General features: G+C 37.5%; 1 protein-coding gene across 2 annotated transcripts in view; it reads left to right on the forward strand.

Annotated features, from left to right (window-relative positions):
* slc4a5b (solute carrier family 4 member 5b) overlaps positions 1-15,033 on the forward strand; it is a 31,133-nt gene that overhangs the window by 14,871 nt on the left and 1,229 nt on the right. Inside the window, exons 9-26 of one of the 2 annotated variants that reach the window (XM_065263471.2) lie at positions 612-667; positions 2,512-2,669; positions 2,812-2,899; positions 2,983-3,137; positions 3,382-3,510; positions 3,585-3,759; positions 4,330-4,463; positions 5,339-5,610; positions 5,983-6,011; positions 8,341-8,532; positions 8,662-8,775; positions 9,542-9,655; positions 10,972-11,133; positions 12,656-12,834; positions 12,914-12,986; positions 13,098-13,166; positions 13,323-13,496; positions 13,696-13,869. In XM_065263471.2, coding sequence (XP_065119543.1) covers positions 612-667; positions 2,512-2,669; positions 2,812-2,899; positions 2,983-3,137; positions 3,382-3,510; positions 3,585-3,759; positions 4,330-4,463; positions 5,339-5,610; positions 5,983-6,011; positions 8,341-8,532; positions 8,662-8,775; positions 9,542-9,655; positions 10,972-11,133; positions 12,656-12,834; positions 12,914-12,986; positions 13,098-13,166; positions 13,323-13,496; positions 13,696-13,869 — 2,447 coding nt within the window. Of the gene's footprint in view, positions 1-611; positions 668-2,511; positions 2,670-2,811; positions 2,900-2,982; positions 3,138-3,381; positions 3,511-3,584; positions 3,760-4,329; positions 4,464-5,338; positions 5,611-5,946; positions 6,012-8,340; positions 8,533-8,661; positions 8,776-9,541; positions 9,656-10,971; positions 11,134-12,655; positions 12,835-12,913; positions 12,987-13,097; positions 13,167-13,322; positions 13,497-13,695; positions 13,870-15,033 lie in introns of both variants that reach the window. The other variant, XM_065263472.2, reaches the window with a different exon arrangement.

Consider the following 15,033-nt stretch of genomic DNA (forward strand, 5'->3'; position numbering starts at 1 on the left):
ATATTTTATAATAAAACCATAACAAATCTGAATAAAACACTTACTAACAAATAATATGTTTTATTTGTTTAATCTGCATGACATGTGACCATTACACAACACTATAATATAGGCCTAACTGAGAACTCATCCAAAATGAGTACAACTAAGTACAAATGCAAAATGTAGCCTACAGATACATTTTATGTACCAAAAAATGAAAATTATCAGATGAAGGTCTAATAACAGGTAATAATAACAATAACTATGTCAAATACTACTGAGAAAAACTGATAAAGGTGCTTTTAAATTATTAAAATATTTACTTTAAAATCTTCAAGAAAATTAATTTAGGTCAAGGGGGTTCGGCTGACAAAAAAGTTTAAAGACCCTTGCTCTATGCCATGGTAATGCTAATATCTCCCTTATCACTAAAACAACAGAGCCACAAGAACTGAATTATTATTATTATTATTTTTTATTATTTATAAAGATGCATGCGTGCAATTCAGTTGGTAAAACTAGCGCTCGCAATGCCAAGTTCATGGGTTTAACTTAAAAAAAAAAAAAAAAACGAAATTTCTGTACAAATTTCAGTGTTATTAAAATCGAGTCTCATTTCTGTTTTCCAGATCCTTCTCAGTGCCGCAGTATGAATGATATTTCCATCACGCCCAATAGTGATCAGGTACGACAGCCTGTGTTACGTTTTATCAATGCTATTTTGAGTCCGTCTCAGTTATTGTTATAAGTGACACAAAAATAAGCATTCTGTATTGGTGTACAGGGTTTTTGTGGCGATGTTTAATCGTGTATGTTTATGCAAGGATCTAAAATCTCTCTGTCTAATCTCTGTATAAGTCACTCGGCCGGTTGTGGTGTTTGTTGGTCTTTTGTAATGTTTTTCTTTGTTTTATTGATTAGTATGTGGCACAAACAAAATGCAAACCTGAAACGCGAAACCTTTATTTCTCTTTAGGCAGCTATGTATTTTCAGAAGATTGAGGGTTTTTTTAGTGGTCTCACTGGTGCTATGTTAACAGCTCTTGAGCTTTAAAGCATTTGTGGACCCCTCCTGATGATTCTGAGACCACTTTATTAAAGTTTCCTCTATAGAGAAACCCCTCCAAAGACTATTCAACAGGTTTATTAATGCTGAAATAAGGTAGTCGGGGGTCTCAAGTATTACGGAGGGATAACTGTCAAATATATAGACGGTTTCAGCAGCAACGACATAAACAAATAGCTCTTGTGGACTAAACGTAACTTCTAGTAAACTACCACATCGAGTCCTCTTCTCACAGTTTTTAGCAAACCAAAACATTTTATTTTCAACAAGGTATTTATTATAGAGATCATTTGTGCCTCTAGCCAGACGATAAATAAATACAGACCGGAAATTCACTTCGGTTCAGGTGTATAACTGTAACTCGCTTATAAACACTTCAGTATGGGTATTTTTCTTTAAAAAAATATACAGCTGAAAGCTGAAATATACGGAGCCCCTAAGGGGACATGGAGAAAAAAATTAAAATAAAGTTTAGTTTCGCGTGCTCACGTGAAACTTTCGCACGCGCACGTGAAACTTTCGCGTGCGCACGTGAAACTATCGCATGCTCACATGAAACTTTCACGCGGACCTGAAACTATCGCGTGCGCACATGAAAATTTCACTTTCACGTGTGGGCGCGCGAAAGTTTCACATCAGCAAAAAAAAATATTCTGCACATGAAGGTTTTGCGTGAGCACATGAAACTAAACTTTAGATTTTTTTACTCCATTGTCACCTTAGGTGCTCTGTAGAAATAGTTGCATTTTTGTGAAGTAATTTTGTTAGAGATCAGATTCAAAACGATTATCAAAACATACACACAGTTTAAAATTAGTAAATAATTTTTGTGCTTCAGGTTTTTTATAAATCTAGTGGATAATCGCGGTATTACAGATGAACATAAAACCTCATCACGAACATGTTTTTTTATGCAAATGTATTCTCTTAATTGACGAGATAACTCATTAATAGCGGGGAATGAGTCCCCTGACGGCTCAAATTTAGCCTAGACGTCTGTTTGGACAGCTATTAAAATTGCTTGCTGTCTCAATATCACTAGTTTATCAAATTCACAATATGCATTATTATATCAAACAAACATGTTTATGTGAAATGTTTAGGTTTAAAAGGCTTTTTCATGTAAAAGTTTAGCACATACAGGTACTATGTATGTGTTAATAAACAGCAGCGAATGATGTGACTCAGAACAAAGTAGCTTGTTTATTCCTAGCAGATGGTCTTTGAAAGCAGAATTAAAAGATTAAAAAGCGATTTGGCCATAATCACAGACCACTCCATATTCACGAGGACATTGTTGTACATTGTGTGTGTTTTCTAGTGATTGTGTAACTATATTGATCTGCCATTACATTTCCATCAGAGTTAATATTGAGACTCATTTATAAGATTCATGTGAACTCCTCTGATTTATAAACCCGCTCACCTTTGATTATTAACCAAATTGTGATTCTGCTCCTCAGCTGAAAAATAAGTTCATGAAGAAGATCCCGAGGGACGCAGAGGCGTCTAACGTACTTATTGGAGAGGTGGATTTTTTGGACAAGCCGCTTGTGGCGTTTGTCCGCCTGGCTCAAGCCACAACACTCGGGGGTCTCACCGAAGTCCCCGTACCAACCAGGTGAAGAACCCGGTTGATGTGTCTGTTTATCAGATCTGTTTAACGTCCCAGTTAAGGGTTTGATGGTGGTTTATATTAAAGACGTAGTAGAGACCTAAGAGACGTAAAACCACACATCTGATTTCATGTATCTCCATCTCAGGTTTCTCTTTGTACTGCTCGGACCCAATGGCAAGACCAGATCCTACAATGAGATCGGCCGTGCGATGGCCACACTTATGGTTGATGATGTAAGAGACATGAATGATTGTAAATATCATACTCTATGGTAACGATAAAATGATCAAAAATGGGTATGTGTCACCGTCTTTAGCTCTTCAGTGATGTCGCCTACAAAGCCAGAGATCGTGAAGATTTGATCGCTGGTATCGATGAGTTTTTAGATGAGGTGATAGTTCTTCCTCCAGGAGAATGGGACCCAAAAATTCGCATTGAGCCTCCCAAAAAACTCCCTTCAGCTGAAATGAGGTATTATATCATCATCCATCTATAACATACATATATATATAGATAACTTTATTTCGCATGCAAATATGTTAACCAATCATAAGAGAGGTCATTGCAATATAGCTGTCTTAAAGGCACAGTAGCATTTTAAGGTTAAAAATGTAGTTTATGTCTTCTTTAAAACTACAGTATGAGAGCAAACTCCTTATAAACATTATACCAAACTAATTTAGAAGATATGATCGAACTTCTACTCATTTTTCAGGAAGTCTGTTTTTTCTCTGAACGAGTTGGGTCAGCCGAATGGAAATGCAGGGGGAGGTCCAGCGTCTGCCGAAGATGAGGAGATGCCTGCACCTCATGAACTCGGAGAGGAGCTGAAGTTCACTGGCCGGTAGGATCTCTTAATATTTAATCATATATGTTATATTTAGTAGTGGAGTCTGTGAATGTTTTTGTTTTCGGTAGATTTTGTGGTGGGCTCTGGCTTGACATAAAGAGGAAGGTGCCCTGGTTCCTCAGTGACATCTACGAGGGCTTCCACATCCAGTCCATTTCAGCCGTGCTCTTCATTTACCTGGGCTGCATCACTAACGCCATCACCTTTGGAGGACTTCTGGGGGACGCTACAGACAACTACCAGGTTTGCATGTAATATCTCATAGCATTGCATTGGCAGATCAAAGGTCATGGGTTTAATTCCCAGAATCACACTTACTGATAAAATGTATACTAGGAATTCACAATGTTTCACTTAAGATAAAGCATCTGTTGAATGCATAACACGTAAAAATGTGAAGTTTAGTGTTCGATGGCCTGGTAATAGTTGATAATATACACATGAATGTAGTTAAGTTTTAATAAATTCTTTGGTATGTTTTGCTAAACCGTGCATTTAAGCTGGTGTGATCAAAACCTAATGATCTGTGTAATCTCAGCATTATTTGGCCAAAGATCATCTTATGTGCTTCAACGAAGCAGGGAAATCTGACCTTTTGAACATAAAAGGGTAACTTGGTTAACTATCATTACTTCATTTAATTTTTTTATCAAGATCCTAAAACGTACAGTAACCTCGACCCAACTCTATAAGAACGTTTATTCATCCGATTTTAGCTGAGCATTAGGTTTAGTTAAAATGCACTGTTTTAACTCATTGTTTGCATTTACTGTACTCGCTCAGTAATATTTGTTTTTAATCTGCACTCTTCAGGGTGTGATGGAAAGTTTTTTGGGCACGGCTTTGGCCGGTGCCGTCTTCTGCTTGTTTGGTGGTCAACCCCTCATCATCCTCAGCTCTACAGGACCGATACTGATCTTTGAAAAGCTTCTCTATGAATTTAGCAAGTGAGGACATCATCCTGTGATTCAAAAACAAAATGCTATTTGGAAATATATTTAACAGAGACTTTAATCCTATAAGGATAAAAAACTATGTTTTTGCACAATGATGAAAACTTATTTTCATATTTCATATGTATGTATAATCTGTTGTTTGAACATTATATAGTGTTGTTCCTTTAAAAAAAGTAAGCTAAAATATAAAAAAAATTCATGTAACATTAGGGCTTTTAAAAAATGTATTGCGATTAATTGCTTACAAAATAAAAGTTTGTTTTTGCATAATATATGTGTGTGTGCACTGTGTGTAATTATTTTGTATATATAAATACAAACACATGCATGATACATTTACATACGTATTGTATGTGTGTATTTAAATATACAAAATAATTATATACAATACACACACAAATATATTATGCAAAAACAAACTTTTATTTTGTATCTGATTAATCACACTACAAAAAAAAATTTAAGAAAAATGTTCTTAGTATTTTTGTATTGTTTTCAGTAAAAATATCTAAAAATTCTTAAATGAAGATGCTTTTTCTTGATGAGCAAAACGACCCAAGAAAATAAGTTTAGTTTTTAGACCAAAAATATCAAATTTAAGTGATTTTGTGCATAAAACAAGCAAAAAAATCTGCCAATGGGGTAAGCAAAGAAATCTTGAAAATGTTTCTTAAACACAAAATTCAAGAAAAATTCAAGAAAAATTTGCTTACCATTGGCAGATTTTTTTGCTTGTTTTCTGCACAAAATTATTTTTTGCACAATACATTATTTTTTTGTAGTAGTTCATTGTTGTGGAAGGATTTCAATTTTAAACACACAATTCAGTTTAGTTGACTTTGAACTGAAGTGTCATCTGTGTTCAGGAACAATGAAATCGACTATATGGAGCTTCGGCTCTGGATCGGCCTGCACTCGTGTCTTCAATGTTTGATCCTGGTGGCCACAGACGCCAGCTACATCATCAAATACATGACACGCTTCACAGAGGAAGGCTTCTCCAGCCTCATCTCCTTCATCTTCATCTCTGATGCCCTTAAGAAAATGACAGGAACATTTAACTATTACCCCATCGATCGAGACTTTAAGCCGGATGACATCACCACGTACAGGTGTGACTGCCTGCCTCCTGATCAAGGTGAGTCTGACCTCAGCCAATCAGTGTGCAGAGATCTTGTGTGATGTGTATGCCTACATAAAATCTTTGAATGTGCATTTCCGTTTGTCTTTTTATTGTGCAAATGTTTGTTGTTGTCTCAATGGCATGAATTTTTTAAATTTGACCACAGTGACTGATTTACAGTGTGTTTGTCTTTATTGCTTACACTCGATTTGGCTGCTGTGTGATTGTGTGAGTATCAAGACTGATAAATGAATATCTGTATGCATATTTAAAATATTGTGTGAATGACGATGAATGTATTAATGCATGTATTATTATTGTATAATTGCATATTTATTTTTTCACTTATAGTTTCTTCATTGGCTCATAATGCTTCTGCTCCGTTAGGCATAGAAAACTTCACAGATTACTCTATGGTGAGCTAAAACTGTTTCTAATAAATAAATCACTTCACAGTGTTACGTTTAAAAGCAGAGTTTTACTTTCATACTACTAAATAATTTTTTTATTTGTAAAAATGTTAAAATCTAGCCCTTTAGTATTCTCTTTTTTATTGAAATGTGGTTTGAAGTTAAATTGCTATATTAATATTATTTATTTAAGATCTGTAAGAACTGTTATTAAAGGTCCACTGTGTAGATTTTTAGTGGCATCTAGCAGTGAGACTGTGAATTGCAACCTTTTCGAAATGCATAGAGAAGCTACGGTAGCCGCCACAGGACAAACACATCATCGTCTAAGACAACGTAGTTACACATTACACATAACACCTTTAAGGTTGGCAGAAATCTACTTTTGTCATTTTATCCAGAAGCTTCTTGAGGTCTCATCCTCAGATGTTTTAAACAGTATTATCTTTTACAGTATTATCTTTTGTATTGACTGCTTTATTTAAAGGGATAGTTCACCCAAAAATGAAAATTCTGTCATCATTAACTCACTTTCATGGTGTTACAAACCGATATGCATTTCTTTGTTCTGATAAACATAAAGGAAGATATTTTGAGAAATGTTCGTAACCAAACCATTTGTGAACCCCATTTACTTCCATTGAAGGGAAAAATAATACTATGGAAGTAAATAGGGTCCAGAAACGGTTTGATTACAAACATTTCTTAAAATATCTTCCTTCGTGTTCATCAAAACAAAAAAAATTATACAGGTTTGTAAAATCATGAGAGTTTTTGGGTGAACTATGCCTTTAATTCAAGTCACCCATTCAAAAAAATTATTTTAAAAAATGCATTTTTTAAATATGTATGCATATTTATAGAACACAATATGATACATTATGTATGTATAAATATGTAAACATACAAATATATCAAATGAAAGAACAGGCCCCCTACTTTCAAACAAACATACAAAACGGGGAAAAAATGTTTCATTCTATCTTCATTTGTTTTCTTTTTTAACCTCTTAAATATGGTAGGTTTAAGCAAAAAAAATTTGAGCAAAAACATTTTTCTAAAGGAATTTTGTTAGAGATCAGATTCAGAACGATTATCAAAGCATCACGGAGTTTAAAATTAATTCAATTAGTTTTTGCTTAATTTTTTTAAATAAATTGCCATCTAGTGGACAATAGCAGGATTACAGATTACCGTAAAAACTTGTCAGGAAAGCATCATTGGCAGGGAAATGTTTTCTCTTAATTGACGAGATGTCAATGGTGGGGAAACAGTTAATCCTCGTAAAGCGATATTAAAAATGTGTTCACAGATTGTCAGATCATACAAAAATTTGTTATTAACCACCCAGACAAATTTGAATGATAAAAACGGCAAGTAAATAAAATAAGTTGGATTAATAAACAGGACTCTCTGCTCTCAAACGCTGGGGGCGTGTCCGCTGTTGTCGCTGAAACCACGCCCACTTGCGGGAAGTATTCTGTCTTAAATACAACCTAAATGGATGCTCACGATTGTGTTATGCTGGATTCACACCAACACGGAAGAGGCGGCAAAAACGCGATATTCGCACGTTGCTGGACGCTTGAACATTTTGAGTTTACTCGCTTCAGTAAAATTCTAGTCATTCAAGACATTCACGCGGAAATTCGCGTCATGCGAGGGGCTTCTGCGACTCCGCTCGCTTCCTTTAATCACGTCACTAATAGAGCAAGCTCCTGATTGGTTAATGCGGCACGATTTTCTGCCAAAGTTCAGATTTTTATCTCGCACGTTCCCTGCAGCAAAGCTCAATTCGCGCAAACTAGATGCGCGAGTGAGGCGTATATGCGTCTAGCGTGGCGTGCTAAACGCCTCACTCATGCCGCAAGACTTCCAGACGTGCGTAAACACGTCTTTACATTGACTTAACATTGAAATCACTCGGGCTTGACGCCTCTACCGCGGCTTGTGTGAACGCAGCATTAAGGGTGGGGCCATGCTCGATGGCTCCAGTGCATCATCGAGCCACCATATTAGCCCCGCCCAAATAATCCTGAACTCAGAAATGGTGAAAAACTGTTTAACGGTGTAACTCCACAATTCAGTATTACACATATCACAGTCTTTGTAACGTGTTTCAGCAATACATCTCTAACATTTATAATGCGTTTAGAAACAATTCTCTGAAATGACTTTTACATGGACTTTAAAATACAGCATTGTACAGCATTTAAAGCAAAAGTACAATTTAAAAAGTAAACATACAATAGACAGGGGATCATTGAAAGAGATATTAGTACCAGTAGAAAAGAAATAAAAGTGACTTCAGAATAAAAATGTTTCTTTTCTCCAGTTTAATTTCTCAGCTATGTACTGGAGTCAGCTGAATAAGAAAGACTGTGTGAATTTCGGCGGTTCACTGGCGGGCAAATCCTGCAAATATATCCCTGATCTGGCACTGTTGTCTCTCATCCTGTTCTTCGGCACTTACTCCATGACCATCTCGCTCAAGAAGTTCAAATCCAGCCGGTACTTCCCTACAAAGGTCAGCCAGGAAAGTTTCCTCAAAGTTTTCCCTTGTGTGTCAGAAGTGAAGAATATTTATTATCATCCATCTTGTATTTATTACCGTCCTTCATGTTCACCTCTCCTTTTTCTTCTGTATCTTCTGAAGTGTCGTGCCTTGATAGGAGATTTTGCCATAATTATATCCATCCTGGTCTTCTGTCTTCTGGATTATGTGATGTCATTGGACACACCCAAACTGCATGTGCCCACCCAGATTAAGGTCCATAATGTGTTTTCCTTTCTGTCGTTTTAGATATTGTTATGGTTATATTCAATTATTAATTTTGTTTTATATTTCTTTCAAATGAATCATTCCTCTCCAAATTAAAGTTTAATCAATAACAAAAAATGCCCTCATGTTGTGTAAAACCTGTATGACTTTTTTAAATATTTTTCTAAATAATGTTAACTAAAAATAATTTGTGAGCTGCCAATCTCCAAAAATGATCGAATCAATTGAGATTTCGTAGCTACGACCATAACTGCCTAACAGCGCGTTTACACGGGGCGTAAGCGTTAACGCTTAACGGAAGGCTGGTCTGAAGCGTGGCCAACAGCCAATCACAGTGGCCGCTACACATGCTCCGTTCTTCCATGAACGTAATTGGCTGGCTCTGTCTAGGTAATTTGCATAAGGCGATCTGATTGGCTGACGCACGCGTTGCAGCTTGAAAAGTTGAGAAATGTTCAACTTCTGCCGCGAGCAACGTCACTGAGGCGGCGCCGATGGATCCACAATTCAGTTCGGCAAGGCATGATGTCACCCATTAAAAGTGAATGGGAAGCGTTAACGCTGACGCCCCGTGTGAATGCGCCGTAACACCTGAAAATCTCTTTCTGAGAAACAATATTTGTACAAAAGACAGTCATGTAAGTTTATATTGACATGAGGGCGAGTAAGGCCCATTTTATTTGCTATAAATCCTTTCTTCTGATCTTCTCTTAGTCTTAGTTTTCTATCTTTCTGTTTTTCAATAAACGTGCAGCTTCGGAAACTCATCAGTGATTTTGCAATCTTCACATCAATCATGACATTTGTTGGTCTTGATATGTTTATGGGGCTTAAAACGCCTAAACTGATTGTCCCAACTGAATTTAAGGTACGTTTTGCTACACCATCTTTCTGATATAGATTCGAAATCCCAGCCTGATCTCATAGGAACTTGAGTTGGCTAATTCTTATAAATTTGTATGAAGTGAATTAAATGGAGCCCCTAAGGCGACATGGAGCAAAAATTAAATAAGGTTTAGTTTTGCGTGCGCACATGAAACTACCGCGTTTAGTTTCGCGTTCTCACATAAAACTATCGTGTGCGCACATTAAACTTTCGCTTTCACATGGGCACGCGATAGTTTCACGTACACACGCGATAGTTTCACGTACGCACGCGATAGTTTCACGTACGCACGCGATAGTTTCACGTACGCACGCGATAGTTTCACGTGAGCGCACGAAACTAAACTTAAAAAAAAGTTCTGCACATAAAGGTTTCGCGTGAGCACATGAAACTAAATCTAAAAGATTTTTTTTACTCCAATGTCACCTTAGGGGCTCGGTAGAATTATGATAGAAAAATTAAAAATACTGAAACATGACCCCTAACTCCAATATCACACACTGAAAAAAAATTATTTATTCAATTTACTCAGTTTTATTAAGGTAAGTGGTTGCAATCAATTTATTTAAGCTACACTTAAACATAAAATATTTTGTTAAAATGTAGGTTAAATAAATTGATTGCAACCACTTACCTTAAAAAAATTAAGTAAATTGAATGAATCATTTTTTTGAATAATAAAAATTTGCCAACTTGAAAAATACGTACGTTTCCATGAGATTACAATGAAAATCCCCTTATATGTTGATTTTGGCATGTTTATTCTGTATAATAGCAAAACACCAATCCACTGTGCAGGGTTGCCAGGTTTCTTTAACAAAACCAGCTCAATCAAAACTAGCTTAAAACGAGCATAGTGACCTCACAAGCCCAAAACTCAACCATACCAAAAATATATACATGGTATGTTTTCATAAATGAAATCATCATGCCTTAACTCTTTCCCCACATATTTTAGCATTTTTTATGATTTTCACAAAAGTTAGTGTTTTATAAGTTGGGTAAGAGCGCCATCTAGTGGATAATAGCGGAAATATGGATTGCCCTAAAAACTGATCATTGGCAGGGAAGCATTTTCTCTTAATTGACGAGATCACTCTTCAATGGCGTGGAAAGAGTTATAAAGGATATTTGATGAACAAAATCCCCCCACCACAGAAAAACAAGGACTTGGCAACCCTGCCAAACTCTATTTGATTTTTAACATTGATTGATCTTTAAACCTGATATATGTATTGTGCAGACAAACATTTCTCAGTGCTGTGGTAACTTTGTTTAGTGTCGTTCTGTCTGTACAGCCCACACGACCGGACCGTGGTTGGATCGTAATGCCTTTAGGAAAGAACTCCTGGTGGATTTGTCTGGCCAGCTTTGTGCCTGCACTACTGGTCACCATATTAATCTTTATGGATCAGCAGATCACTGCCGTCATCGTCAACCGTAAAGAAAATAAGCTAAAGGTGCGTAAAAACGCCTTAGTAACATTTCTTGTCTTAAAGTATGGGTTTTTAGCAGCATCTAGTGGTGAGATTGCAAATTGCAACCAACCTCAATTTCGAAACGCAACGAGAAGCTACGGTAGTCACCACAGTACAAACATGTGGATTTCTGTCAAGACATCCTTCTAAAAGTTACACAATGGACCTTTAACTTTTACAATAGTTACCATAACACATTGGGCCCTATTTTAACGATCTGAAACGCAAGTACGAAGCGCAAAGCGCAAGTGAGTTTGTGGGCGGATCTTGGGCGCTGTTGCTATTTTCCCGGCGGGAGAAATAACTCTTGCGCCGGGCGCAAATCAATAAGGGGTTGGTCTGAAGTAGGTTCATTATTCATAGGTGTGGTTTGGGTCAAATAAACCAATCAGAACGCTATCCAACATTCCCTTTAAACGCAAGGGCGCAAGTTCCACGGCGGGTTGCTATTATTATGACGGATTTACCCGGCGTACGCCAGGAGCGGTTCACAGCCGAGGAGACCCCCGTTCTTGTAAGAGCAGTCAAAGACAGAGAAGTTGTTTTGTATGGGGATGGGAGAAACCCGCCCAAATCAAAAGGCGTGAGAGGAAATAGCCACAATTGTCTCATCAGCTGGCATCCCCATCGTTGCGCCAAGCGCTACAATGATGTCAGGAGACGGGGGAATCCCAAGCTTGCCAGCATTATTCGGGCACACCGTGTAACGGCAGGTGGATCTGCCTCAGGACCTGACGCCAGCAGAGGACATCCCTGCGTCACCTCACCGCTGAAAGGGTTTGGGGGCTTTGAAATCGGACCCAAGAAACGCAAGCAAGGTCCAACCCCAAAGTACTCTTACAAATCAAGTTCATATACATTAAGGTTTCTTATGAAAACATTTTAATTATTATTTACATAAAATAAACGTCAGCCACACAACAAACTTATGAAAATATTTTAATCGTTATTTGCATGAGAATTTTTTCTCCACAATGTTCACCACAATGATTTCCCTTATCTCATGTGTTAATTTTTTTTATTGTAACAATTTATGATTTGCAAAAATAACTGTTGCATCTGTGTAGATCTGTGTAAAAGCAAAGTGTATGCACGTTGTGCACGCTATACATTATGGTCAAGCATACACCCTTAAAAAAGCATAATGAACAACGCGCAATGCCACTTTAGACTAGTTTTTTTTTGTCAGTGGCGCAATTGTTTTTTGAAACTGGAAAATAGCATCAGGGATGGTTTGCGCTGGAACACGCCTCCTTTTTTGCGCTGAACCGCCCAGGGAGCGGAAGTTCATTCCCTAGTTTGCTGACGTGCGTCTGTGGAGGGAAAAACCCGCTGTGCGCCGGTGCAAAATACGAATGATACATGCGTCACTGACAAAGTCAATTGCGCTGGGTGCAAGATAGGGCCCCTTATGTCACCCTGTCTGTAAAATTCAAGTTATCTTGATTCAGTTGTCTTGTGTACATTTTAACCGCGCTCTCTCTCAAACCCCCCGCTGGAGCAGAAAGGTTGTGGTTATCACCTGGATCTGTTCTGGGTGGGCGTCCTCATGGCCATTTGCTCATTCATGGGTTTGCCCTGGTACGTAGCGGCCACTGTCATCTCGATCGCCCACATTGACTCCCTGAAGATGGAGAGCGAGTCCAGCGCCCCTGGCGAACAGCCTCAGTTCCTCGGTGTACGGTATGTAAGGATAAGGCAGCAGATGGTCTGTCCATGATGTGATGTAGGCAAAGGTTTAATATGTTTGTCTTTACCTCAGAGAACAAAGACTTACAGGCACATTAGTGTTTGTATTGACCGGAGTCTCAGTGTTTCTTGCACCAGTACTACAGGTCAGACATTTAATATATCGGTATTTAAAATCATGCACTTTTCTTTATACATACTGTATACAGTTTTTATTTGGACACTATGGTAAACACATGTATGATGTTTGTGTGCAGTACATCCCCATGCCTGTGCTGTATGGAGTATTTCTTTATATGGGTGTCGCCTCTCTCCATGGTATTCAGGTACACACAAAGCATTTGATCACCCGAAAATGTTTACTTACCTTGAAGCCAAAACACAGTCAGAGTTGTATTTATTAATATTGTTGGATTAACTCGTCTTATAATTATTGGCTTTGAATAGACTTCTTTACTAAAGAGTTTTTCTGCTTTGTTCAGTTTTGGGAAAGGATAAAGCTTTACCTCATGCCGGCCAAACATCAGCCTGATTTTGCTTTCTTGCGACACGTCCCCCTGCGCCGCGTGCACCTCTTTACCCTGGTGCAGATCACCTGTCTGGCCGTCCTCTGGATCCTGAAATCCACCGTGGCAGCCATCATATTTCCAGTCATGGTGAGGGGACTCCAAGAGTTTTGGTTCTCTAGAAAAGTGAATCTGAACTGGGTTTAAAGTTTGTCTCTTGACTAGTTTCTACAAAATTAAAGATAAATAGTAGTTTAATTGGATGGGCATTTAGGCCTTCGAACCCATGACCTTGTTGTCATGTGCCATGATTCAAATCTAGAGCCGTGTGATTTTGTTCCTCTGCCAGATTCTCGGCCTGATGGTCGTGCGGAAGATGTTGGACCTGGTCTTTTCACAGCATGACCTGGCCTGGCTGGACGACATCCTGCCTGACAAAGACAAGAAGAAGAAAGAGGACGAGAAGAAAAAGAAAGAGAAGAAGAAAGTGAAAGCAGAAGAACAAAACAACAGTGATGAAGAGGTGAGAGATACCATTGGCTGACATCACAGATCATGTGATAATCAGGGATGCCAAGAATTGGGGTACTTTAATACTGTTGCCACGGGATGTTTTTCTTGTCCGCAAGTGGAAGCGACCCCAATAATGTGATACTTAGACCCGGGAATGAGAATTTTAGCAGATGAACCCTGCAAAAAACACAGATTTTAACCCTGAAACACAGTTTTTATAGGAGAACCCCCCCTCGAAACGTGATTGGGCTAGTTTTGCTGTGAACCTGGCAACCCATGCGGCAAAAAAAATTATATTTTAAATTTACAAAAAAATGGCCAAGAAATATATGTGTTGAAATGTATATTGAAATATGTTTACAAACATGTATTTTTCACCAATATATTTTTAGGAAATTTTTTGTAGAACATTTTTATTTTATAAACAAATATATTTTAAAGCATTTTTATTAACATCACATACTAATAATACACATGATGTGGTAATAATCATTAAAATCTGTTTCTTTTTCCTTCACAGTGTTGTTGAAAAGGCACTGTATAATGTTTCATATTCATCTGCATGCTTCACCTGCTGTTACCATAGTCTTCTTAAATATCATATCTCTTTTTCCCTATAAGTTTTCCTGTATTTGTTGTCATGTGTACATTGTTGCATGATGTGTTTGCATAAAATATTTCTTCATCAGGGTCCAAAATTTACATCATCAATCACCAAATGCGAAATTTCCCTTTGGTTGGTAAATAAAACAGCTAGTCAGAAGTTGTCTGATACTGCAATGGTTTATATATAATGCAAATTTCTTATTTTTTCTGACATAAAAAGAGCTGGAGAGATGATGTATTTTTGTAGGCCAGCCCTAAAGTTAACTTGACATGGGTTCCCTAGACAAAACGTCAACGGGATTAACACAAAAAATTTCCTCTGTGATCAACAAAAGGTTATTATACTTGTACATTTTGTCCATCAACCAGAGTTTTTGTTAGTCTTAATGCATTTACTAGAAATATAAAACTAACCTTAGGCTACAAGCGAATTACAAAATACTCTTAGATCATGGGTCTTCAACAGGGGGTCTGTGGTTGTATTACTGGGGGTCCTCCAAGTTATGTTTGAATTCATTTTTTTTATAAAGATAATGCATTAATTGGTTAATAATAAAATTACAACTTA

Source organism: Paramisgurnus dabryanus, chromosome 10, assembly GCF_030506205.2.
Source record: "Paramisgurnus dabryanus chromosome 10, PD_genome_1.1, whole genome shotgun sequence".
Classification (NCBI taxonomy): Eukaryota; Metazoa; Chordata; class Actinopteri; order Cypriniformes; family Cobitidae; genus Paramisgurnus; species Paramisgurnus dabryanus.